Below are 27,877 nucleotides of genomic sequence, written 5' to 3' on the forward strand. Positions count from 1 at the left end.
TGCCCGGCCTCTCGTTGGCTGCAGCGGTCATGTGGATGAACAACAGACATGACTGCTGCCGCTGAAGTAAACTGGAGCAGCAGGAGGTGAGTATTATGTTTTGTTCTTTAATGTAGTATGCGCCCCCCACTGCCATCAATGTTAGAAGTACATCGAAGGCGCCTTGTACTAAGGTGCCAGCCACCAATGCCTCCTGGCTGGCTCTAGTCCCACAATGAGCCACCAGCCACAGATACCCCAATATTGGGACACTAGCCGCTGATGTCTTCAGGAAAAGGCATGAGTGGTGCAGGGATATATTACAGCATGACCTACTATAGTTGTTATTACAGCATGACCTACTATCACTGGTTTTCCCTGAAAATAAGACCTACCCTGAATTTTCGAGGGGGCTTACTAACCTTTAGGGTGAATGCAGACGGCTGAGTCGTACTACGACTGCGTGGTTCTTCCAGCGGAATGCTCTGCACTGACCTCTCAGATTTAAAGAGGTATTCTGTTTTCTCTTTTGGATAGTGATCACATGTGGATGGACAGGGTCCGCCGCTCTGGACCCCCCCCCCCCTCCCTCCATCAGCTGATCATCTGGGTGGACGCCATCAGCAATAGTCAGAGGAAGCAGATGGAACACAGCAGATGCCCAGCAGGCCATCCCAGTGATAATCGTTCCTGTGCTGTTACACAGAGCATTGCTGACTAAGGGCTTATGTCCACTGGCGTATGCATAAAGGCGTGGTCGTCTCACCATTTTACACATACACAGCCCTTTCATTCTGCTGGCAGAGACCACATATGGGCTGAGAATGCACTGCGCATGCCCGGGAAACTGACGTCACGGACCTGCGCAGTGTGATTCAAATTCATATATACTTTAAAGTTTGGAAAGTAAAAAGGGGAAATGTTTTAAAAAACAGCTAAGAAATGAAAAATAAATGCCATTTGAAAATCTAAATCTCATAAGCTTGTATCTAACGTAACAGAACTATATTCATTCATTAAGAACGAGATTTGTGCGACAGCTGCAGTCCACAAGATCACACGTGACGCCAGTATTCCTGGGAAGTGTAGCTGTAGCTCCATACACTATAAATTGTCTCCATGTAACCCAAGCCTAACCTTTTAGACTAAGCTGTTCTATCATCGACTGGTGCTCACATGAGCAATCAGTCAGCCTGCATGGATTTTCCAATATTTATTAGGCCTTACGCACACGGCAGGAATCCGGCTCTGACCAGGGCGGGTGACCCTGCGTACCTGTCATCTTCGCCAGCATCCGTGTCTTCTTCCGGACGGTCCGCCGTTGGACATGCGCAGTAGAGATTTTTTTTTTAAACTCCTGCTTTTCCTGTGGAATCCGCAGCCCGTCCACAATTTCAACAGCGATCAGAAATGATTTTTCCATAGCATGCTATGGAGGGTTGTTGCTGCGGCATCTGGAGGCGGACGCCGCTCTGGATTCCACAGCAAACGTCTGCCGGTGTGCATGAGGCCTTACACTTCCTTGTACTGAGTGGTCAGTAAGACCAGCATCCAACTGACCAGCTGGGGGAGACAGTGAGCGATAGGCTGAATGTCAGCTGATGTAGATGGAAGTCTGGCAGCACAGTACAAAGGAGGACGACAGATGAAGCACAGAGCTGAACCACAGGCACAGGTGTGCCCTAAAATATACAAAGGTCGTCCAACTTCCATCCCTTCTCTGCACATTTCTATATGGACCAAATTCCACACAATGCGTGAGGCGAACAGGGGCCCATAGCCAAAGGGGGGCATATCAAAGGTGGCAAAAGATGCAAGGGCAAATCCAACTGCCGAGGACCCGCTTCCCATGGCACGGGAGACCAGCGCCAGGCTTCTAATGCAGCGCCATCTTTTGACGGCACTGCAGAATAAAGCCCCTTAATGGCTGCTGTCAAAAGCTGTATGGGTGGTCGTTAAGTGGTTAAAGAGACTTTTGCTATCCTCAGAATAGGTAATCAATAGTTGAACAGTAGAGTTGCTGGCAGACATTGTGGACACCACTGAAAGCAGATAGTGCTGTCCATATTACAGTGGCCTGGGCTGGTACTGCAGGCACAGCTCGAATTGAACTCAATGTAACAACCTGGGCCGCTGCTCCCAGTGGTGTCCGTATTGATGGCAGCCTGGCTAACAACTGATCAGCGGAGATCCCTGGGGGAAATCATTGAGGGTAGAGAAGGAGGGGTCTTGTTTATTTTACAGCATGCCCCCAAGTTATAAAAAGAAGGCTGCTCTCACATCTGCATTGGTATCTCCAGTCGAGGTTTCGCCATAAATCCAACTCAACAATACTGGAAGAAAAGTGCTGCATCCAATGCTTTTTCTTCCATCTAAAAGCTGGGTAACTGAGCGGAAACCGAACGCACCCCATTATTGTAAATGGGGTCTGTTCAGTGACGGGGATTCCTCGTACGGGTCAGGAAAGCGGAACCCCGAGTGAAGATGTGAAACCACCCTAAAGCTGCCGGACAGCTCATTTAAAGGGCTTGTAGCAGAATCACAAGCTATTCCCTAACCACAGAATCGGGGGTTGCTCTTCGGTGGGGTCTCACCGCTGTAACCCTGCCAATCTTGAGAACAGAACCCCCGTGTCCCCCTGGGAGGACATGGGACCCACATTTTCGAGATCGATGGGGATCTCAGCAATGATCCTGCGGATAGGAGATGACTTGTGATGCTGCCCTTCTTGCTGCCTTGTGGCCGAGGACTACACTGCACCAAAAAATAGGATTTCACTGCAACATTAGGCAGCAAAACAGCAAGATCTGAATCTTCTCTGCTGCTCCCAACACCAACAAGAGGTCCTAGCGTCACGTGACCGGCTCGTGCTCACACCTCCCAGGAGCTCCCTCATGTGGCGGCTGCCCTGCAGGCTCTGGGTGTACCAATATGGCGGTGTTTGTGCCCCGGAAGTGACGACACGGCGCCCCGGAAGCCTCTCCCGCTCCCAGCCTCGGTGTTATGGCTCCGCCGCTCTCCCGGTTCTGTTTGGTTTGAGCCGTCATGGCAGAACCACAGAGGGAACCAGCGGAGCCTGCGGGAGCCCGGGTGACCCCGCACAGCCTGACCATCCCCAGCCCCCGCAGCGGCCCCCCGAGCCCCGGCCTCTCCTGCTCGGCCCCCCGGAGCCCCTGCAGTCCTGCCCAGCAGGAGAATGCGGGCAGAACCGTTGGGAAATGGGTCCGCCTGAATGTGGGCGGCACGTACTTCCTGAGCACCAAGCAGACCCTGTGCCGGGAGCCCAAGTCCTTCCTGTACCGCCTGTGCCAGGAGGAGCCGGACCTGGACTCTGACAAGGTGGCTGACCTGTCTGCTGTGCCCTGCAGGGGGCGCCATTGTGCATAGTATAGCCTGTGCCATTGCTGGTGCAGGGTGACCCCATAGAAGTCTGTAGGGGGCTTATTATGGCGCTATGCGATCTGTAGGTCCTAATACGCTACTCACGTGCGGCCGCCCAGGAGCATCATGGCACCCGTTCACAAGTGTCCCCGTGAGCTCCCAGTCGACCTGACGGTGGGCATGGAGAGCTCGGCTAATGCGCACTGGGCATTACAATTACCACGGCAACCGCACAACACCGTGCCAAGGCCCTATGATCAGACATGATGCTCTCTGGGCATTGTGCGGTTGTCACGGCAACTCTAATGCCCGGTGTGCAGTAGCATCACTCTGCAAGCTAGGGAGGTATAATTGCGCATGCCATACGCAGAGGATAGGGCCATTGATTTTAATGGGTTAGGTCACATTTTCGTATTTTGTGTGTGCGGTCGTGCACAAAACCCCAAAACACCGCCTGCTCTATTTTGTTTCGCGTTTGCGTACCATACGTCCCCGTAGAAGTTAATTGGCGGTGCAGAAATATTGCAAGGTGATGCATAATACGCTGCGCAATTCCTCTGGGAATAGAGGAAAACAAAGTAGATGCAGACATTTTCCCCGCCTCCATCCGCCAATGCGGAGATTTTGAAATCCACAGGCCGCCTGCACACGGGCGGAAATCTTGCCGCGGGATTTCCGCCACTGAAAGTTTGCATAGGAGTGCATTACAATACGCACTCCTATGCAGACGGCCGCGCGAAATCTCGCGCGGCAAACAAACCGCGGCATGTCCTATTTTTGTGCGGGGCACGCACTCACCCGGCCACCGGCTCCGGTCTGCGCATGCGCCGGCTGCGCGGCAGCCGGCACATGAAAGAGCCGGGGGCCGCCAGGTGCGGGAGAGTACGCGCTCGTCCCTGCAGGCTCTCGGGTCGGGTCCCGCGGCGAGAATTCTCGCTGCCAGATCCGACCCGCTCGTGTGCAGGCGGCCTGAATCCAGGTTCTCCCAGTGGGTTTCACCCGCTGCAGGTATAAGGCGGAATCTGTGGCAGATCCACCCCGCGGGCCGCGTCTCATCGTGTTTATGGCCGCAGTCTCATCCCAACATGTAGAGACATAAATATGGCGGCTGAATTTGGGTTTTTCCCACATTTTTGACCACAAATAATTTCCAGAATGCTGATTTCCTCCAGGCAGTGACTTCCTACAATATATGTAGAGCTGATGATGATGATGATGGTTTCCTCTCTGTTCCCTAGGATGAGACGGGAGCCTATCTTATTGACCGGGACCCCACCTACTTCGGACCCATCCTGAATTATCTAAGACACGGGAAGCTGATCCTTAATAAAGAGCTGGCGGAGGAAGGTAATGCTCACAGTCTGTTAATGAGGAGCGGGTAATGAGGGATTTCCCAGCATCCCTCTGTGATGTAATGGACAGTTACTAATCACCAGACTCCTGGTAACGGAGCACGCAGCACTTTTGCCATGTGTTTACATGGTGTGGGAATGCTGCGGAGCGCCCACAGAGGAGATTCCACATCCAAAACAAAGTCAAGATCCGCAGCCTGCCATGTGCTGACTTCAGATGGTACAGCGCCCACGTCCAAAGTTTTTGGCTATCGGCGCACTTCTTCACCCAGCGGCCTCTAGTGAGCGCAGCACTGCTGGTCAGGTAATGGCACTTCTGCATCACCTGACCAGTGGAGCTGCGCTCAGTATTGGCCGCTGGGTGAAGAAGTGCCCTGAGAGCCGAAAGCTTCGGAGGTGGGCGCCGTACCATCTGAAGTCAGCTGTGGGTATGCCACGCAGCTGATTTTGAGTCAAATGGTGCAGATTTTGACTCTGTTTTGGAAGCAGAAATGCGACCGTTTTCCGCAAAATCTCTGCCCTATGTAAAGATGCCCTAAGCCTCTACATTGGGAAGGCTCCTGACGTGCTGCATAAATGTACCCATAGGCTTCTACTGTCTGACGGAGGCCTAAAGAGTGTCCTGTTGGCCTCCGCCTGGCAGGTATACGTCAGTCTACTGCGCCAAAAAAAAGGCATGGAATAGTGTAGTAGACTCTGCTATTCCATCCCTCAGAGTCCTGTAGAAAAAGGATCCATTTAACAGAAGTTATAAGAGCCTATGGATGATGGCGGCTGCTGTACAGCACCCATCACAGGCTTCCATTAAATGGATCTGTTTTGTGCGCGCAATGAATAGAACCTATTGATTTCAGCGGGTCCGTCCACATGCGTGTATGTTGTGCAAGCATTTTGTTCATGCAGAAATGCGCAGCGTGCTCTATTTTTGCCTTTCTGCACCAAAAAATAGCACACATTGAACTAATTACATTAATTGCCCATTGCAATCAACGGGAGCTTGCATGCGCAGGTAGGCACGGTTTGTGCTTGTTTAAAATGATAGTAAAACACGCACATCTGCCCATCGCATAGATACGCAGCTTAAATGCACTTACAGCTGTGTGAAACCAGACGACAGCTGAACAAAGGGTAGTGTGAGGGGGCAGAAGCGACCCCTGACTAGGCTGCGTGTAGACACCATAAAAACATTGGGATTAACCCCTTTAATGGCACGCCTGGAAAATCTCCGGAGCTTGCTGCACTGACCATGCAGTTAAACCCAGGAAGATTTCTGTGGACAGCTCTAGTGCTGAAATTCTGGCCAGGACACACAGTTCTTATGCCACTGTACACATTTACCACTTCCAATTACCTCAGGGAAATCTCCGGGGCTTGCTGCGCTGACATGGTGGTAATAAACCTGCCACTGAAGGGGTTAAGGGGCAAACCTTTAATGAATATACGCAGATATTATCAAAATAACTTCTCCGCTTTTACTTAACAAGTTTTAAAGCAACAAAATGCTTCTTTAGTTAATTAATTAGATTATAAACTCCTAACAATCCTTGGATTACCAGACACGGATATTAGGACAGAGTCTTGATATTAATGAGAATGATTTATTCTTATTGCTTTTCATTATCATCAAGAATCTGTCTTAATACGGAAACAGCATTTTGTTGCTTTGAAACACATTTAATGCCATAATATCTGCGGATGTGCATGATCAGCAGAGGGGTGTGCCTTAGGGCTCTTTTACACCGGCTGATAATCGTTTGGTTCATCTATGGGCTGTCTGTTTACTATGAATGGAGACGGGCGGAGCAGAACAATCCGGCCGCTGCGCCTCCATTCACTGAGACGACTCTTCATGGATTTCCATAGAATTGTAAATACTACAGGCACCACTAGCTTGTGAAATACATCTACAGAAAGGCGTGGTCTGGTGGCAGGTATTTTTTCCATTACGGCAGTCAGAAGACGACAGCTGAAAGTATCTTTAAGAAAATCTATATATATATATTATTTTTTTTAAGTGGTATTTTTTTTTTGTTTTTTTTGCTCTAACTAAATTGGTTTTGTAATCGTATTGACCCACACAATAAAGTTGCTATATTATTTTTGCTCTAAAAACTTTGTTCCATGATAACAAGAGCCCCCCTGTCCCCCGCAAAGGTGGCGCAATTGTATTTTTTCCATTTCACTTCACTTAGAAATTTTTATAACTTTTTCCAGTACATTAGTTAGTAGCATTAAAAAATACAACTCGTCCCACAAAATACAAACTCTCAAACTTTCGTCGATGAAAACATAAGTTATAATTTTTTCGAAATGGGAATTAGAAAAAAGAAATAAAGAAAAAAGTGGCTGCGTCCTTAAGGGGTTAAATTAATGTAGACAAAATCCACTTATTGATCGTATCTTTTGCACACAGGTGTTTTGGAAGAAGCTGAGTTTTATAACATTGCGTCACTCGTGCGGTTAGTGAAGGAGCGGATTCGAGACAATGAAAATAGAACTTCACAGGTAAATCTATGTAACGCCACATGCGATGGGCAGAGTATAGTTATACCCGAGGACTTCCTGATGGGTAACTTATAGTGTTGGGCACTGTGTAGTATACCCGAGGACTTCCTGATAGGTAACGTCTAGTGTTGGGCACTGTGTAGTATACCCGAGGACTTCCTGATGGGTAACTTCTAGTGGTGGGCACAGTGTAGTATACCCGAGGACTTCCTGATGGGTAACTTCTAGTGTTGGGCACTGTGTAGTAATACCCAAGGACTTTCTGATAGGTCACTTCTAGTGTTGGGCACAGTATAGTATACCCGAGGACTTCCTGATGGGTAACTTCTAGTGTTGGGCACTGTGTAGTATACCCAAGGACTTCCTGATAGGTAACATCTAGTGTTGGGCACTGTGTAGTATACCCAAGGACTTCCTGATAGGTAACGTCTAGTGTTGGGCACTGTGTAGTATACCCGAGGACTTCCTGATAGGTAACTTAGTGTTGGGCACTGTGTAGTATACCCGAAGACTTCCTGACAGGTAACGTCTAGTGTTGGGCACTGTGTAGTATACCCGAGGACTTCCTGATAGGTAACTTCTAGTGTTGGGCACTGTGTAGTTTACCCGAGGACTTCCTGATAGGTAACGTCTAGTGTTGGGCACAGTCTAGTATACCCGAGGACTTCCTGATGGGTAACTTATAGTGTTGGGCACTGTGTAGTATACCCAAGGACTTCCTGATGGGTAACATCTAGTGTTGGGCACTGTGTAGTATACCCAAGGACTTCCTGATGGGTAACGTCTAGTGTTGGGCACTGTGTAGTATACCCAAGGACTTCCTGATGGGTAACGTCTAGTGTTGAGCACTGTGTAGTATACCCAAGGACTTCCTGATGGGTAACGTCTAGTGTTGGGCACTGTGTAGTATACCCAAGGACTTCCTGATCGGTAACGTCTAGTGTTGGGCACAGTATAGTATACCCAAGGACTTCCTGATAGGTAACGTCTAGTGTTGGGCACTGTGTAGTATACCTAAGGACTTCCTGATCGGTAACGTCTAGTGTTGGGCACAGTATAGTATACCCAAGGACTTCCTGATAGGTAACGTCTAGTGTTGGGCACTGTTTAGTATACCCGAGGACTTCCTGATAGGTAACGTCTAGTGTTGGGCACTGTGTAGTATACCCAAGGACTTCCTGATGGGTAACGTCTAGTGTTGGGCACTGTGTAGTATACCCAAGGACCTTCTGATGGGTAACTTCTAGTGTTGGGCACAGTCTAGTATACTAGAGGACTTCCTGATAGGTAACATCTATTGTTGGGTACAGTATAGTATACCCAAGGACTTCCTGATGGGTAACGTCTAGTGTTGGGCACTGTGTAGTTTACCCGAGGACTTCCTGATAGGTAACCTCTAGTGTTGGGCACAGTCTAGTATACCCGAGGACTTCCTGATGGGTAGCGTCTAGTGTTTGGCACTGTGTAGTATACCCGAAGACTTCCTGATGGGTAACGTCTAGTGTTGGGCACTGTTTAGTATACCCAAGGACTTCCTGATACTTCTAAGCCAATCGTATTCTTGCACAAATCCTCCATGGTGTTTGTGTATTGGCTGGCGTTAGTCCTAGCGTTGCTCCATGTAAATGAGTCTGCTTTATAATTATAGTGATGCTTACGGAGTATATTGTAAATATTCATCTTCTTTCTATCCGCAGGGTCCCGTGAAGCATGTCTACAGAGTGTTACAGTGTCAAGAAGAGGAGCTGACACAGATGGTTTCCACCATGTCTGATGGTTGGAAGTTTGAGCAGGTGAGTGACCACATTCCTGAAGCATGCATGAAATGAGATCTGACCCCGGCCGTGGCAGCGAGATGTTAACCATGTATCAGATGGCATTCTCTGTGGATGACGTGGGCACAGCTCCTGTGCTTGTGCCATTTACTGTAGCTGTACGCCCATTTAGCAATAAAGCAATAAAGAATGTGATAAGGAGCCAATTTATCATATCATTTCTGTAATTTTCCATGTCGTTGTTTTAGCTTATCAGTATTGGGTCTTCCTACAACTATGGGAATGAAGACCAAGCAGAGTTCCTGTGTGTTGTGTCCAGGGAGCTTAATAACTCCACTAATGGACTGGTTATTGAACCCAGTGAAAAGGCAAAGGTGAGTGCCACTGTTATTGCTTCTCAGAGAAAGCATACTTTTTTATCTTTAGTGGGAGCGTATAATTGGAAATTACATATTTAAAGAGGTTATGCCAGGATCTAAGGTTATCCCCTTTCCATGCGATAGGAGGTAACTTTATGATTGAGAGTCCAACCACTGGGAACCAGTATGATCCCGCGATCGGGGGTTCTCGTGGTCTTTGCATGAATGGGAGTTTAGGTTGCACATGCTCTGCTGCTCCAATCATTTTAATGACTGCGTCAGAGAATGCTAAGTACAAACACTTGCCAATCTCTGTCATTAAAAGGAATGGAGCAGCATGGGTAGTCAGGATCAGTGGGGATCCCAGCAGTCGGACCCCCACCAATCAAAAAGTAATCCCCTATCCTAGATCTTATTACAAACACTTTAAGACAGGTTTAAACACCTCTTTTTAATTTTTTGACAACCCATATAAAAAGTATCTTTAAATATTCCAGCTGTAGTTAAAGGAGTTTTCCATGGAAATACTATTGATGACCCATCATCAGGATAGGTCATCAATAATTAATCGGCTGGGGTCCATCGCGCAGGACCCTGACCGATCAGCTGAGGGGGTGCATTCTGTAAGCACCGCACATACACAGAGGTCGGAGTGGAAGCCTCCGTGCTGACCTCTGTGTAGTGGCCGGCACTTATAACTGCAGGATGGGGTCTCGTTGAAATCAATTTGAGCCGTGCCTGCAGTTACAAGCGCCGGCCACTGCAGAGAGGTATTCGAGGAGGCTTCCGCTCCGACCTCTGTGTATTTGCAGCGCTGACAGCATGCGCCCGCTCAGCTGATCAGTCGGGGTCCCGAGCGACGGACCCCAGCCGATCAATTATTGATGACCTATCCAGATGATGGGTAATCAATAGTATTTCCCTGGAAACCACCTTTTAATAGCGACCACGACATGTAAGCAGTTTAGTTAGATAGAGAGGGATACCTCTGTCCACCCATTGGCATCCCTGTGACGTAATAATACACTACCGTATGTCTTCATTGGGAGTACACTACACAGAACCTGTCAGTTTTACACTGACAGGCGCTCTATTACACCCCACCTCTCTCAGAGTCTGAATGGTTTCTGTAGATGGTTGACTCAGAGGCCATTGTTAAGCTTCCACCTGCCATAGCTACCTATAGGCACTTGCCATCATGTCATGGAATAGGCTTTCTTGCTCTGTCAACCATTTAGATGCCACAGGGGTGACTGACCTTGGCATCTAAGGGGGTAACCCTGATCTTAACAGTTGTAGCAGGAGGCCAGCTATGCTATTTATCCTGTGTGTACAGTGGCGGTAGCTTAAAGATCAGCATAATTTATTTATCTGTCAAGGAGCTCAACGTAATCCTGATGGGTACATACGTCATGGAGTAAAGGGTTAGTGGGGTGTGCGCAGGCCATTTTTTAATGCCTCTTGTTATTTTACAAACCTTCATTGGTCCTTTTTGCTTTGGCTTGTTAGATTCTTCAGGAGCGAGGATCCAGGATGTGACGAAGCATTGTGACCAAGATCTGTTACCGAGTTCTACCCAGGCTGTAACCAAAGCCCTCGCTGCCTGCGGAGCTCTTGCGCTGTATTTTTCACGTTCTCCCCTCTTCCTCAGCTGGCCTTAACACCCCAACGTTACAGAGGGGGCAATGTGTGAGCAAACTAAAACAGACAGTATTGTGTTTGCCATCTCCTGTCACGGGCCTGTGCTTTGTGTTGTCAGGTTATATAGGAATGATGTCAATAATTGTGAAGGGGTTAGAGGGGGCAACTCCTACTTGTTTGGGGCTACTTGTGTTTTCTCGTGTGTCCTCTCAATTTGGCCTGAGTTTATAGGAGTACGTTTTACGGTGCTCTTTGGACTTCCAGTGACACATGACAAACTTCTTTTTTTTTTTTTTTTTTTTTTGCTGGATGGAAAAAAATTGGCCTTCCCTCGAATTATCTTCCTTTTTAAAGTTGCCAAAAGTCTTGTTTTGTTTCTTGTCTCAAGTGCTTTTACTGTGCAGTTATGTATTTTTTTCTTTGTAAGTCTATGGGAAAATCAATGCCTGGAGTCTGCTATGTTGAGTTCAGGATGTCAGAAGCAAAAGGACAATGTAGTGGTCAGCGATCTGATCACAGGAGACTCCGTCACTCTCTGGGGTGACTATTCCAGCAGTTGGCAATCTTCCTGTGTCTTTACAATGCATGCATACCTGTACCAAGCAAACTGCCGTGTTCCTTTTTCTGTTGGTATGGATTTGTGTGTATAGGGGAGGGGGGATTTGGGTTTCGGCTGCCTGCCTTTGAATCTATGTGTTTCGTTAAGCACAAACACTCTTTGGACACCTGTTATACAGAGAAAAGATGAGGCAGAACCAAATTATTTGTCTTGTTTGTGGATGTATAATTTTTTTCTCATGCAAAAACTGTCTTTATTGCCAATTTAGTGTGTGCGTTTTTGTTTTGTTTTTACTTCGCCTCCTTTAGGGTGCCTTCACATCTGCGCTGGGGAGTCCGCTTTCCTAACCCGTTCGAGCAAGAAAGAGGAAACCCCACAGTTGTACAGTTCCATCTCTAGATGGAACCGAACAGCCGGGATGGAGCCCATTGACTATAATGGGGTCCATCCGCTTTCCGCCCAACTGCCCGGCTTTTGGATGGGACACAAAGCGCTGCATGCATCTGATATTTTCACCGCATCTGTGAGAGAGCCTCCGGCCGGATGTGACACCACCCTTATTCTACCTCTATAATCAAGGCTATGTTCTCGTGTTGTGCTTGTGATACGAAAATACATACAGTATTTCTCAGTAAAACACCAGTCCTCTTTACTACAGACTTCCATGATAGATATGTTATCATTCAGTGCCTTGTTATGGTAACTCCTTAGGCCGAATGCACACAGGCGGGATTTCCTGCAGGATTTCCGCCCATGCCCGCTGTCATAGGGTTGCATTAGATAATGCAATCCTATGCAGACAGACAAGATTTGACCGTGTGAAAACCCATGCGGTAAACAAATCGCAGCATGTCCTATTTCCGTGCGAGCCTCACAGAGGCCCGCACAGAAACGTCACTGATAAATGCACCGGCTCTGTTCTGCGGCTGTGCGACAGGTGGCACAGAGCGAGACGCCGGCAGGAGGTGAGCCGCGGATCACTGCAGGGGCACGGCTCGCATTCTGCTGCGAGAATTCTCTCAGCGGGATCCAACCCGGCCGTCTGCAGGAGGCCTTAAAAGACGTAGAAATAGCCATAGCGAGGTGGGCTTCACGTGTAAACCAACATGCTTTATTTATAAATGGTGCCACATATCAGGAACAGGACGCGTTTCGACCTAATGCAGGTCTTGGTCACCTCAAAGACGTAGCCTAGTTTGAACCTAAGAACACAACGCTTTTTGGGGGATTTTCATCTCCGCATTCCAAAAGCCATAACTTTTCCATGTCTCCATCAACTTAGCCATGTGAGAGCTCGTTCATTGCGGGGCGAGCTGTAGGTTTCATTGATATCAATTTGGGATACATATGTTTAACGTATATTCATTTTTGAGGGGGCAGGGTGAAAAAAAAAATCGCATGAATTCTGCCATTTTGCTTCTTTTTTTGTGTCTCTGCTTTCTAAGAGACATAACTTTATTTTTCCATGGATGAAGCTATAAAAAGGCTTGTATTTTGTAATAATCGATAGAAGAAGTGAAACCAGCTGACCTGGAATCTAAGCAGCATGGTGCAGGAAAAGAAGGCGCCTCGGCCACGGATAGATCCAATTCCAAAACTCCAGATTTCTTCCAGCACTCATATAAAGTTAAAAACAAAACTTTTTTTATTATAGCATACTTATAAAGATCCTCATAGAAGCGGACGGAAAAATAAGAGGATGTTTTAAAGTATTCTATGAAGTTAAAAAGAAATATAATAAAAGTTGAGTGCTGGAAGGAATCTTGTGTTTTGGAACTATTGAGTTTTTTGGGGGCGAAATGAACCAAAAAAAGCATTTTGGCTTTTTTAAAAATAATTTTCATCCCACACAGCAAATGCTAAGTTCAATGTATTCTATGGATCCTTACCGATGTGACAATACCAAATGTGTGTTTTTGTTTTAAAAAGAAAAAAAAAGTACGCCCGCTGTGGATGATGCGGGCTCAGCAACTCAACCTGTGTCATCTTCTACGTGCTGTAAATGTACAGCATTTTGCTAACCCCACCCCCATATCCATGATGTACTTGTACATCATGGGGCAATAAAGGGTTAAACCGTTTATTTTGTATTCTACCTTATGTTATTTTAAAGGGTGCATTCCCACGGGCGATAAAACCCCCAAGCGTTGTGTGTTGTAAGACGCACAGAACACGCAAGTAAACAGAACCTGTTCTTTGCAATGGGTCTATTTACGTGGGTGAATTTTCTCACAGCGATGTACCATATATATTTTTTATTTATTTTTTGGGGGCCGGACTACTAATTTCCCTAATTCAATCCCACAGTAAGAGTAATGGTGACATACTTGTAGATCATGGGGCGATTACTTATTGCTGCCACCAGAGGGCAGTGGAGTCCTACAGAAGTACACATTCCACTAATTGATGCCGGGTGCTCTCTTCAGACACCCCAATTGGGACTTTAAAGTCTGTTTCCTGGGTATAATAAGTTTGTAGTTGAAGAAGTTGTCTTTAAGAAATTACTATTCAATTTTGAAATTTCCCACGCTGTGGGCAATATTAGTTCTATGGAAATTGCATTGAGTACAGATCATGCCCTTTAAGAACAGCTAAAGTGCCTCCAATGACAGCAAGCCCCTCATAAACAAAAGCAGAAAGACCGCAGTAGACTGATATTGAATTGTCCTCCTACCAGCAAATGTACCCTCAATAAAGACTACTGTAGCTCACAGTGACTGCATCGTGCTTCCCCCAGTCCAATTATATGATTAAAGAGGTTGTGCAGGACTTTTACTATTGGTGGCCTGTCCTTAGGATCGGTGGTCATTAGTTGATCAGTGGGGGCCTTCCGCTCAAGATCCCTTCTTATCAGCTGTCCTCTGGGCCACTGTTGGTGTTGGAAACAGCGCTGACAACATTGTAGCAGCCTGGGTAGTTACTATAGATCCAGCTTTCATTGAATGCAGTGGGAGCCGCAATATGGACAGCGCTGATCACACTGACAGGGCCTGGCAAATAGCTGATCAGCGGACCCCCGCCACTCGACTAATAAAGGGCTTGTATCGGGATCACACGTTACCCCCTACCGCCTGCCATAAAGTTTGTAAAGTCCTGAATGTATTGAGCACAATGGGGCTTACTTACTATTGAAAATTTGTCCAAAACATGCTTTGTGCCATATTTACTATGTGTTTTAGATACTTTTAGACCTTTATTTTTCTGTGTACAACAAAGGGGCATTTCTTTGTGGTAAAGGGACTGTGGCCTAAATGCAACCCTGTGTGCCAAAAAAGGGGCATTTTTTTGTATTCTAAGCCAACTAAAAGAAATGCCCCTTTCTTGTACACAGAAAAATAAATGCCTTTGTTTTACAGAATGACTATAGCTACAGTGGTGGACAAAAGCATTATGGTCACTGTAAGAAGGCACATTAGTGTTAGTGGTTGCAATATTGAGAAGAGGCACAAAATCATATTTGTTATACCAGGTGCCGCCACAACCTAAATATTACAAAATGCTGCAAAAATTTATTTTTCCCCTGTGGTGGGACCATACAGTAAAGCCCAGATCCCAACTTGTGGGGTGAAAGAGTGAAGACTGGAGTTCTTTAGGTGTTGCTTCTGCATTTGGGCCCAAGTCAAACCAGTGTGTGGCACAGTAGGTCTACATCCGTTGATCCTGATGGCATGAAGAGTAATCGGACAGTTCTTGAAATGTGATCTTAGTCTCCCGCTGTGGAAGGGAAACTTGCAACTCTGGAAGAGAAGAATTGACCTCTCTTTTTTTTTTTTTTGCTTGGTCCCATAGATGCTGAATTCTATACATTTTTCATGCTTTTGTTAAGGTTTTGATATACTTCATATTTTGCAATAAGCCACACGCAATTACATAATGTGAAGTTTGATCGGTTTAACCTAGGTGAAACCGTGGGTGCAGTTGTCTGAATGGGGCAATCTGCCTCATTACCTTTACACTAAATAATAGCGTCCAAGTCCAGTGTGTTGACGCTCATGTCTTGATTAAATGGGTGATATCCATTCATCCATCCCTACAACATTTGACCAAGTAGATGAATGATTTAGGATTTTTCCCTGACATAGAGCATGATCACAACTTGACCACATAGACAAAGTTAGATAAGACAAGAGAAAATGAGGGAGGATGGTTTCCTGTGTACTTTACACCCATTTATATGAGATGACTGGTTGCCTATCTTACCGCACAGGAGTTGTGTATTTTAAGATATATCACCCTTTTAAATGATAGTAATGTATCTGCTGCCAGTGGTCAGGTCACTCAATGATGATGCATTACAATTGTTAGTAAGGCAGGAGCTCTCCTGTACCGTCCTCTCTTGTTAGTTGTTGGGGCAGTTCTTATATAACTGCCCCACAGTTAATCCATTAGAGTGGATCCTTGTGTGCTTCTAGTAACTTGTCCCCGGTGTAGCCTTATGATTCTTTGTATGCTTCTAGTGTTTTGTTTCGAGCCTAGCTTTGTCTTTTGTCAGTATAGTTCTCCGCTGTGGTTTCTGGACGGCTGCCCGTGAAGGCAATGATGAGCCATAAATGTAATGGTAAGCAGCGCCCCCGTTGATTTTAATGGGGGTGAAGCTGGCTATTACACTTCCGGTGCTGATCATGTCCAGCCCGCTGTCAGGGAATGATCAGCTGATTGGTGGGGATCCCAAATGTCAGGCTGCCATCGATCAACTATCAATGGTCCAGCCCTAAGGATAAGTCATTAGCAGTTAGTTCCAGAAAACCCCTTTAACAGTAAACTCTTAAGTGTTTGGCCCATGCATGGTGGCATTAGCTAAGATCAAAGCTTGCTTAAGGTCAGGTTGGCCCAGCAGATGATTCTCTGGAGGAATCCAGGCTCTGACACAATGATGTTTCCCAGAGGTCCAGTGCAAGACAACCCCTTTTGTAGCTGACTACTTACCACTGGGGTCTATTGCTTTGGCTGTGTTTCCATGCTGCGGTAAATGCATACGTCCAAAGATACGTCCACCCCTGGCAACCAATGGCTGAAAGCACCATTGGCAAGATCATGCATTGGCTGCCTCGGGCAGGCAGGCTTTTGACGCATGTGCTTACCATAGCAAGAAAGCCAAGTCCTTTAGGATGATTTAGGAATATCTGATCTTATTGATATGTTCGGTGTGCGTAATGATAGCCAAATGTAAGCAAATCTAGAAATACACATCTTCTGTATTGCTGAAGGGGTAGGTAAGGGTTCAAGCACAGTTCAATCACTGGGTTGTCTCCAGAAGTCCCATTGAAATAAATAAGGAACGCTATCTTTTCTCCTTGGGAAGAGCAACTAGAAGGTGAGTGAGGAGACTTATAAGGCCATTTATGCTCCGCTGGGTGATATGGGAGATGGAACAATACCTCTGCCGCGCCACCTATTGAAAGGCAGCATTTCTGCAAGTCAATGTTAGACTCTTTATACAAGCCTTGTTCCATTTCCCTTAGGGCTCTTTCACACAAACGTATATCGGCCGCCGTTTTCATGGCCAACTGATATACGCTACCATCTGATGCACTGGATTTCAATGCATCAGTTCAGACGGGCGATTTTCCGCTGCGTAAAAGCGCCCAGCTGGCCAAGAGAGCACATTTCGGCTGCGCAGGAAAGATGGTCCTGGAATATTTCGGCCGCTACATAGACTCCTATGGGAGAAAATGACAGCAGCCGGAGAAGAGAAGTGGGAGGGAGTTTAGCAGCATGACTGCTAAACTGCCTTCCCCGTCTCTCCGCCCCTTGCCGGCTGTTTGCAATGGTAGGGGGCGGGAGCTAGTTGCTAAGCCCCGCCCCCTCCCATTGCTGGCTGTCGACAAGGGTCGAAGAGGAGGCAGGAGCTTAGCACTCTAGCTCCCGTCCCGCCTCCTCCCCTTGCTGAGAGTTTGCAAGGGGGCAGAATGGGGGGGGGGGGGGGGGTAAGGCAGTTTAGCAGAGCTAAACTGTCTTCCCTTGCCCAACGGCAATCCGGGTTTGGCGTATATACGCTGGGCCGTCTAAACAGGCGCACAAACAATAGATTTGTATGCCTGTTCACAAGTTTTTATAGCGCTGACAGGCGCACGTAAAAACGCCTACACATGTGAAAGAGCCCTTCTTTGCATCATAATGAATGAAGCCACACGTATGCTTGGCCACTGCTCCATTCACACAGTGGGACATAGGAACCAGGGGTTAGACCCCCACGAATTAAATGGCTCTCTCCTATCTTGTGGATAGGGATTGACTTTAAATCTTGGCATAACCCCTAAAAGGCGCATTTACATGGCAGAATGATCAGGTGAACAATGCCAGTTCTGCATGCTGGTTCCCAATCATTGCCCTGTGTTAACACACTGAGTGATTAACCTACAAGTGAGGGTAAGTGTTTGTTGATTGCATCTCTTATGTAAACTTAAAATCCTCATTTGTCAGCAGCACATTCCCTCGTGTAAACAGGGATGTGCTGCCGACGATAATGGGGCTGTAGGTCCCTGAAAGATCCTACATAGTATGGATTATTGCTGCTCCACCTGAAGCTAAACAAGCGCTGATCAACATGCGAGATCGTAGATTGACAATCTTTCGGAGCAGAAAAGCTGCCAGTGTAAATGAGCCGTAACTAATATTCAGTAAATGAATAACCATTACCAGAACCAAGTGAGCATGTCATTTATCCTCTGCAGCCCCTCTACTTCAGTTATGTCCTCCTTATCCACAGAACTGAACACATTCCATGCGGAGTCTGGCTAGGGCTCTATTGACGCATTTCATGATTTTATTTGCTTTATCAGCAGCTGCTTGGCACTGGCTGCTACAGCTGAGTTTAAGTTTTTGAAATCTGCATCAAATTTTGCAACATTAGTGCAGATTTTGACACAGATCTGCAGAAGACTTCACCCCTTCACCTAAAAGAGTGAAGTCGGCCATGAATCCTCATCAAAACTGCATTAAAATCCACACCAAATGGTGCAGATCTTCACCAAAATCCATTTTGTGTGAACGTATCCTAAGGATGCTTTTTCACATGGCAGAAACATTAGCGAATTTTGTGGAAATTTTATAGCATTAAAGGGGTTGTCTCGCGAAAGCAAGTGGGTCTATACACTTCTGTATGGCCATATCGTCACGTGCCGATTCCAGCCAATCAGGAGGCTGGAACCGGCACACGTCATGGGGCGGAGCTACGCGATGATGCGTACAAGGGGGCGGAGCCAAAACGCCGATGCTTCCAAGACCAGCCGAAGGGAGAAGATGCATCTGCGCAAGCGCGTCTAAAAAAGCAAGAAGACACCGAAGTTAGACGGAACCATGGCAACGGGGACGCTAGCAACGGAGCAGGTAAGTGTATAACTTCTGTATGGCTCATATTTAATGCACAATGTACATTACAAAGTGCATTAATATGGCCATACAGAAGTGTATAACCCCACTTGCTGCTGCGAGACAACCCCTTTAACAGTACAAGCCACGTGGAGGGGACTTAAAAAATCTCCTTCACATCATATGGATATTTTCCACAAATACAGCTCCATAGCATTCAATAGCAAAATGCCATTTCATCTCCACGAGCGGAAATCGATTGCGATTTTCCGCTCGTGGAGAAGAAATCACAGCATGCTGTGATTTCGTTCAGGTTACGCACATCTAGCTTCCATTGAAGTCAATAGATGCCGGCCATCCGGTGGCACTTTTGCAGTGAGCACTGTGGATGTATCGCAGGATATGCGTCACCCTACATCATCGGCGCTACTGCACATGCGTGATGGAGTGCCGGCGGGCACATCCACAGCGCTCGCAGAAGACGCCAGACAGGTACGTAGGGGTCACCGACCGGGCACCAGGTCGAACTCCGCTGCGGGAATCCCGCATGCAAGGTCTGACCGGCCTGTGTGCAGGAGGCCTAATGGATATGAAACAGAACCATGAAGATGTCATTGGCTAATATGAAAACAACAACATATCTTAAAACATTGGACACCTTTTTTTGGCCTGAACCCTAAATAAAGACCATAGACACATTTTTTCCTAGTTAGATCAACTACAGCTTTTTTGATAATCAAACAAACCATTGTTATTTCAAGGAGTGACTCAAAACGTTCCTAACGTCCAAGAACTGATGCCTGGAGCAGTATGTCGGTAGATTGACTCCCAAGGAGCACCACCGCTGTCTAAGCTGCCCCATCATAAACCACTGACCATCCAACAGCGTGGAGACCATATACCTCTACACGAGGCTCCAACATGGACTGCTTAATCACATCCTGCAATCCTGATAGAGTAATGTCTAAACCATTTTCGGTCAGATGTATTCCATCAGATCTCATTAAATAGCTGTTATCCCCCTCTAACTGACAATGTTACACTACAACCCCAGAGTGGCTTCTTACCAGTCTGGACAAACCGGAATTGACTGTGTGTTAAGCTCTTTCCACAACCCCTGCATCCCTCATGCACTTCTACAGAGCTCTAGGAATGATCTCCAACCATACGATAATGAGCTCAGGAAAGAAACTAATATTGGACCTTATGAGGCTCAACAGTTAGCCTATTCAGAAGAAACATAGATTACTGCCTCCTGCATGAAGAACAAGGAAAACAGGGCTGGATGATGCCATGACCATTTCTACCGCTTGAGGTGTAACACCCCAATACACTTACTGTGCGTATGGCCTGAGCCCTAGTCTTGGTCACGGTGACGCCACACTCTAATTGGACACTTCGGATGATATACCGCAGAAATAACAGAGATGATTCCAGTATAGATTAGTAATCAGAGTCAGCAGATTTACTAACTCAGGTAATTTGCAAGGAATACAGTGGATTACAGTACTTGGTGAAAATGTAGTTGAACAGGAATACAGGTGCAGCAAGCAGGAAAAGTACAGTTGTAATGATGACACTTGAACTTCAACGCTCTCTCTATAATGTTTACTGTAGATTGATGAACTAGACAATTTTCCCACTAGTAGATTTGACTGAAGAAATAATTTAGATTAACTGAAGAGTAACTGAAGCAGAAGGATAAGTGGCTAGAAGACTGTTCACGGCTTTGACTTCACCGGAAAGTTATAACTCAGTATTTTTGTAGAAATGGATCTCGTAGAGATGCTTCTCTTCCTCTGCTGTGGGATGCCAAGGGAACGGGTGTTAACTGCGTTCGACCTTGGGGAAAACTGTGCTTCACTGCTGGCTCCCTCTGTCGGACGTCCTTCTCCTTTCTGACTCTGACGACGAATCACCAACTGCTCTGTCTCTCTTCTATAGCTAACCTCTCTCTTTCCTTCCCACACTTTCTCAACTCCTCCTCCTGCATAGAGACTAATAGAGCTGCTTCCTTCCCCTTGGGCTCTGCACCAGTAAGATTAAACCTGACTGTCAGCCAATGAAGAGCCAGCTGACATCAGGGACGAGCTCATAGATTAGAGCAGAAGGAGGAGACACAGGGTCTCTCCCACAGACGGCAACTTCTGTATCCAAGGATGGCATACAGACAGGTAAGACAGGACAAGTGTGCTGTGTGTGTTTTGTAGTGCCCGCTGGGACACTACAGGGGCAGCACTTACAAGCATTGCAGACCACCTACATCTTTCCAAAAAGCGTTCATCTACCGAAAACTGAGGCTTTTACCACCTGGCCTGTACTCTGGGTGGCCCAAAATATGTAGGAGTGCCCTAGAAGCAATACTGAAGGACACACCTAAAATGAAATAAAAACTGATAGAAAACGGCTCAGATACAAAAGACAATAAACTGGCAGGTCGAATCCAGACATTGAATGCTAAGCACTGAAAAACAATAAAAAGAAGAATGAGAATGGCTCTCAGTGCGACAGTGAGGGGAATGAGAAGTGAACAAAATTGAATTCTGTACTTAGAACAGTCTTATGTGAGTATAAGTATGACTAAAAGCACCTTAAGGCCTCATGTCCACGGGCAAAAGAAGAATTAAAATCCGCAGCGGATTTTAACTCTTCTCCCGCGCGCGGATCCGCACCCCATAGGGATGCATTGACCACCCGCGGGTAGATAAAATACCCGTGGATGGTCAATAAAAGTGATTTTAAAAAAATGGAGCATGAAAAAATCTGGACCATGCTCCATTTTCGTGCGGGTCTCCCGCGGGGACGGCTCTCGCGGGCTTCTATTGAAGCCTATGGAAGCCGTCCGGATCCGCGGGAGACCTAAAATAGGAATTTAAAAGAATTTACCCATCCGGAGCGGACCGGGAAGGTCTTCTCTTCCTCACGGCCGCATCTTTCTTGCTTCGGCTTGGCGGATGTGCCCGGCGCATGCGCGCGGCACGTCGGCGACGTGCCGCAGCCGTGACGAGTTCATCCGCCGGCCGAAAAAGAAGATCCGGTCGTGAGGAAGAGAAGACTTTCCCGAACTGCTCCGGATGGGTAAATTCTTTTAAATTCCTATTTTCAGCGCTCATGTCCGCGGGGCAGGAGGGACCCGCTGCAGATTCTCCATGTAGAATCCGTAGCGGGCCTGATTTTCCCCGTGGACATGAGGCCTAAAACCGAACCATCTGGATTTATATTGGTGAATTGTGTTGCCTTGCTGGATATCACAGGGCATGAACCTGGTTTTCACTCCAGCTCCCCTCTGAACCAGTGAGTATTATACACAGAATTCAATTTTGTTCACTCCTTATTCCCCTCACTGTCGCACTGAGCGCCATGTTGTGTCTGAGAGTTGGCAGATATCCTAGTTGGGTTGGAGTACCTTGAAAGGGAAAGTCACTACTTGGATCTCCACGTGGCATCACCCAGTGGGTCCTCTGTAACGTACATTTTCCCACAATTGTTTTACTAACCTGGGTGAGCATCTGTGAGTCTCATTTTGTGTCTTCTATGGACTGAAGAACCAGATGATGTAACAAAGACAGAAAGGGAGAAAGAAGTTAAATTGTTAATGCAATTGACTACACCGAGGTCTCCTGGCCCAAAACAAATCTTGTTCCTAAATATCTCACCCCAAATCTTGAAAGTTATCATGATGGTAAAAAGTTCTAGCCAGAGCCCTGCCAGTCAACAGGCCATACGTGAGCGCATCACTACATCCCAAAGACTGCCCCAAATCCGCCACATGCACACAGGCGGGTCGGATTCTGCAGCGGGAGCCTGCAGCAGAATCTGACCCTGGGCGCCCGCTCCGGATTCCGCAGCAAAATTCCACCGGTGTGCTTGAGGCCTAACCCAAAGTATTTGTATACAAGGCCATGTCTGAATTAGACATCTCAGATGACAGGTAACATGTGTAACATGTATTATGAGTATGCAAGGAATTCCTCCATTTCAACAGGTTTGAAGAGATGTAGTAAGCTGTATGAGGTGTCCTGTAAGATTTGTACCCAGAGTGGCCAATGATAAACAGAGAAAACACCCAGCCTGTCAGTATCACCCGACATGCAAAGGTGAGAAGACCCAGTAGGAACTGCATTTATTTCAAGGTTACTTTGGACACGGAATAATACTTTGCACCAGGGGAAACAAAAAACCATCTTCATGGTGTCAATCCTAATTCCAAATAAGGCAATGACCTTGACTGATCCTTCAGGCTTTCCTTGGAATGGGGAACAACAAAGCGTTTTACAAAGACTTAGATATGTTCAACAGAAAACCACATAAATTGCTGTCTTCCGGGGCCATGAAAAGAACGTCATCCAGGTCGTAAATGACAGTCCTGGAGTTGGTCTCATACCGGCACCTCCCATTCCAAAAAGGAACTAAACAGCTTCAAATAGTGACACAATATAGAGCAACCGTGTCAAAATAGTTGCTCGCTTTTATGCAACATCCAAGCAAATTCTAACAATCTAGGAGGACTGGTATAAGGGTTGCTCTATATCATGTCATTATTTTGAGCTGTTTAGTTCCTCTTAAGGGCTCACTCACACGGGCGTATGACACAGTGCTAAAAGCCCATTGATTTTCATTGTGCCACTTACCTGCGGTTTTTTTTTTCATGCGTATTATCCGTGTGAAAACACAGCATGTCCTGTTTTGGTGTGTAACACACACAAATGCAATATATGCTATGGGGAGTTAACATACGCAGCAAATACGCATGTAGATGGGATTTTGCTGTGTACGGTGTAAAAATGTGTCAGTGAGCCCTTAGGCCGGCTGCACACGACCGGGTTGGATTCTGCATGCGGGAGCCCACAGTGGAATCAGACTCTGTGCCCAGGGTCATGTGGGAGCCAAGAGCTGCGGAATAAGTTGGCGCTATACAAATAAAGATTATTATCGGCGCATACCTGCCTTTTTCTTCACTGGCTGTACTGCCGATAGCCCACGCGGCGAGCCATCAGACATGCGCAGTACAGTTTTTTTGGTTTTTTTTTTAAATCCTGGCATTTCCTGTGTTGTTGCTGGGTGATGACACAGAATCCACAACCTTTCTGCAATATCATTGCAGAAGGGCTGCAGATTGGATGGCTTCCATGGAATCCGCAAAGTAATGGAGCATGCTGCGATTTTTTCCTCTGCGAGTGGAAAATCGCTACTGATTTTTGCTCGTGTAGAGGGAAACGCGTTTTGCCATAGCATGCTATTGGCAGTATGGGCTGCGAAATCTGAAGACAGATCCCCTCTCCGGATTCTGCCAAGCAAATCCGCTCATGTGCAGACGGCCTTGGAATTGGTGTTGTAGCATGAGACCACCTCCAGGTCTGTCATTGACTACCTGCATGACTCGTTTTCTGAACCCCAGGTGATAGCTATTTGTGTGATTTTCTGCTGAAAATATTTAAAAAACTCCAAACTCCTGGCATCATGGACATGGGATGAGATAAAGCACAAAAGTAGTATTACAGTTTATATATTCAGATATTCAGAATTTTTTTTTGAAGACACAAAGTTTTTTGTGGAGTGAGCAAGGGAGCAACAAATACATCTGTTATGGCAACATTTCACACAGCCTGAATAGCGAAGCCAGGAGGACAGTTCAATTCGATGGTCAATATTCATACTGCGTGATTAAAAAAGGTCGCAAAGTGCACACTTTTTTAGCTACAAATTTACAGCCTGAGGCTGGATTAACATGGGTGTCGGCGTTTTTACATTTGCCCGCTTGCGACGTAAAAGTGTGTAGCGGGCATATAAATCTAACGTTTGTGAGCCTGTTCAGTATTGCCCTGGCTCGGCGCATATACGCCGAGGCAGCAGTGGTGTTAGGCGGGGGGAGACAGTTTAGCTCTAAGCTCCCGCCCTCATCCCGCCCCTCCCATTGCAAACAGCCAGCAAAGGGCGGAGAGGAGCAGGAAATAGCCTCCCACAAGAGTCTATCCAGCTACCGCCGGCAATACGCCCGTGCGCACTGATGCATTGTAAACCAATTCATCAGAGGGGCAGCATATATACGCCCGTGTGAATCCAGCCTGAACGAAGAATTATGGCAAAATCCTGGTCATCACGCAATAAAGGAAGATATTTCAGCATGATCTGACAGATAGAGAAATATTCTACACTGTATGGGGTTGAAAAAATCATCACGTTCCTCCCATTATTACATGGGTGTGGTTTAATTCTCAACAAGTCAGTACAATTTTTTGGAGCAGAAATTTTAGTTGGCCCTAGACATTCATTTTTGGGTGATTACAACATTGTAATCTCTACACAACGTTTTGTTCCAACATTTGGTAAACCAAATCAGAGAAACAATTTTGCTTGGATAGACAGTATTAAGTACCTGAAATTCACAGCCCATCCTTTCTGGATCTTCTCACCTCCTTGTGCCTTTATGTAAGGTGGTGGCTGCTATAGCTGTCTCTTTAAGAGCACAGGGAACATCTGTGATTCATACATGGGCGATAAGTTAATAAAAGCCATCTTCAGACTATTGTCCAGTTACTCCAACACTTGGGTTTGAAATCAGAGTTGAGAAAGTTGGATACTAGGCAATCAAGAACAAAGATATTCTTAAGCTTTTCTCAAATTGCCAGGAGATATTTCGCTACCTTACTCTTGTTGGGATGAAAATATCTTGGCAGCAGAGTCTTATTTCTCAAGCATCTCCTTAAATCTATGGTACTTATGTTCTCTACAGAGAGAGAGATCCTCGACCGATAGAAAAACAACCCTTGGAGATTTAACAGTTGGTGCACCCTGCCGTTTCTGAAAATCTCAGAGTCAAGTGTTCCTCGATCCAGCCACTCAGCATCCTGCTGACTACCTGACTACTACCGTAATATGTCTCAACAATACTGAGTAGTACACTGGGAGGATTATACAGTTCAGGCTTGCTGGAGTCTCTTGGAGAATTCTATATCCTCAGACCTCAAAGAACGTACAGCCATATGATATGCTCTATTTACCATTTAGCAGAAGAATGAGTAGTCTATGTAAAGAGGCAACAAGAATAACAAGCAGGGTGACGTGATCAGAACTCCTTCAAGGCTGTGGGAAAGATCATTGCATGGATGGAGCTGAACCTACCCCATCTATCTGCTCTACACTGCTGACCAACTAAGTTGAAGGAGTATGGTCTCTGAATCCTGAGAGCTTCACGCAGATTGCCAAGATGTGGTGAATACCAGAGATTGATCTCATGGTGATCAGGTTCAACTCCAAACTAGTAAGATCTCTAGGCGAACAATCCCTTGGCAGCAGCCAGCCTTGAAGGTTCAGGCTGGCCTATATTTCTTCTCCAGTTCCTTGATACCATGGATATTGATGGAAATCAGCTAAAACCAGGCCATAATAACAGCTATTATACAGTACTGGCCGAAGAGGTCATGGTTCCCCCAGCTGTAGAGATTCAACCTGACTGTCTGAGGGTTGACCAGCCTCTCTATAATCCAGAGAGTTTTTGAGATGCAGTCAAGAAGATCTTGTAATAGTCCAGCTCTTAATCCTCCAACACATATGACCTTTACAAGAAGATGTCCTGTGCATCTGGAATTTCAATTCAAGAAAGTTGTACAAAAATGCTTTCTGTTCTAGAAAGCTCATCGCTCTTACAAATGGTAGAGCCAGCTGGTATAAAAAAAGTCATGGTGCAACCTTGCTGGATCCTGTTGACTACTAATATATCCCATCTGAGAGAACTCAGAGCTATTTAAAGAGGCCTCTACACTTTGCTCTCGAGATTACAGTAAAAATGGACAATGACTCAATATCAACCTCTTCTAATGAAATTTGGAAGGATCTTGTCAGGGCAGAGAAGAAGAAATGGTCTGCATAAAGGAGATTTCTCATCGTCAGAACTATAGTGAAATGGGCCTTGGCCCTAAAGGTGTTACCATGCAGGACGGCGCGGGGTCCCGCGGTTGGCGCGCGTCGCTCCGGCGTCCTGGAGCTCTGGGGTCGGGGCCCTCCCGGCGGCGTGGGGTGGCCGGTGCGCGGCGGCATGGGGCGTGTCCGTCTGTAGGGTGCCGTCCGCACTTCTCCATCCTTCTTAATCAGCAGTGGGAGGAGTTGCCTCCTCCCACTCCCCGCCCCTGGGCGGAGTCTTGTAGTTAAAAGACTGGCAATGATCTCAGCTCATGGCCAGTTATTCCTTCTGTCAGCATCTAGTCAGTTCTGTCTGCAGCTAGTCTCAGTCAGTCCCTAGTTTGCTCGTCAGTTTCTATTCCAGCTTGCCTGTTGCTCAGTGTTTTCTGTTGGTCACTCCATCTGCCTTTTCTGTCGGCACTCTGTCCCCCGGTTAGTTAGATTCTTTCGTGCAGTCGCCAGGTCCCTAGTCAGAGTAGGGACCGCCGTCCAGTTGTCCGCCTGGGGTTAGCCAGGGTCGAGGCAAGTAGGCAGGGACAGTGGGGTGCGGGAAGTTCAGGGCACCCCACCTGGCGCTCGGGGGGTCAGAGTGCCGTAACAAAAGGCCTATGTGAAAAGGATTCTAAAAAAGTCTGCAAGAATACATAGTAACATAGTATGTTAGACTGAATGAAGACAATGTCCATCTAGTTCAGCCTGTTTCCATCCCCCTTGTTGATCTAGAGGAAGGCAAAAAAAACCCAATGAGGCAGAAGCCAATTAGCCCATTTGGGGGAAAAAATTCCTACCCAACTCTATAATGGCAGTCAGAATAAACCCTGGATCAACGTTTTGATAGTTCCTATCTGACTCCAAGACCAGGATCTGGTTATTTAATGTCTATATCCTCTAATATCATAGCGCTCTAGAAAATATCTAGTCCCCTCTTAAACTCCTCTATTGATTTTGCCATCACCACGTCCTCAGGCAGAGAGTTCCACAGTCTCACTGCTTTTACAATAAAGCCCCCCTTCTATGTTGGTGATGAAATCTTCTTTCCTCTAGACAGAGAAGATGCCCATTTGCTACCGTCGCAGTCCTGGGTATAAACAGATCATGGGAGAGATCCTTGTATTG

At 46.5% G+C, this 27,877-nt stretch overlaps 1 protein-coding gene across 1 annotated transcript; it reads left to right on the top strand.

Annotated features, from left to right (window-relative positions):
- The first annotated feature begins 2,935 nt into the window (after positions 1–2,935).
- KCTD2 (potassium channel tetramerization domain containing 2) lies at positions 2,936–11,814 on the top strand. The gene is made up of 6 exons (XM_066586257.1): positions 2,936–3,318; positions 4,599–4,707; positions 7,126–7,217; positions 8,915–9,010; positions 9,241–9,366; positions 10,861–11,814. The coding sequence occupies exons 1-6, from the start codon at positions 3,025–3,027 to the stop codon at positions 10,888–10,890; spliced, it is 747 nt and encodes a 248-aa protein (XP_066442354.1). The 5' UTR covers positions 2,936–3,024; the 3' UTR covers positions 10,891–11,814.
- Positions 11,815–27,877: the final 16,063 nt, after the last annotated feature.

The sequence above is a fragment of the Eleutherodactylus coqui genome, chromosome 13 (assembly GCF_035609145.1).
Source record: "Eleutherodactylus coqui strain aEleCoq1 chromosome 13, aEleCoq1.hap1, whole genome shotgun sequence".
In the NCBI taxonomy this organism is placed as follows: domain Eukaryota; kingdom Metazoa; phylum Chordata; class Amphibia; order Anura; family Eleutherodactylidae; genus Eleutherodactylus; species Eleutherodactylus coqui.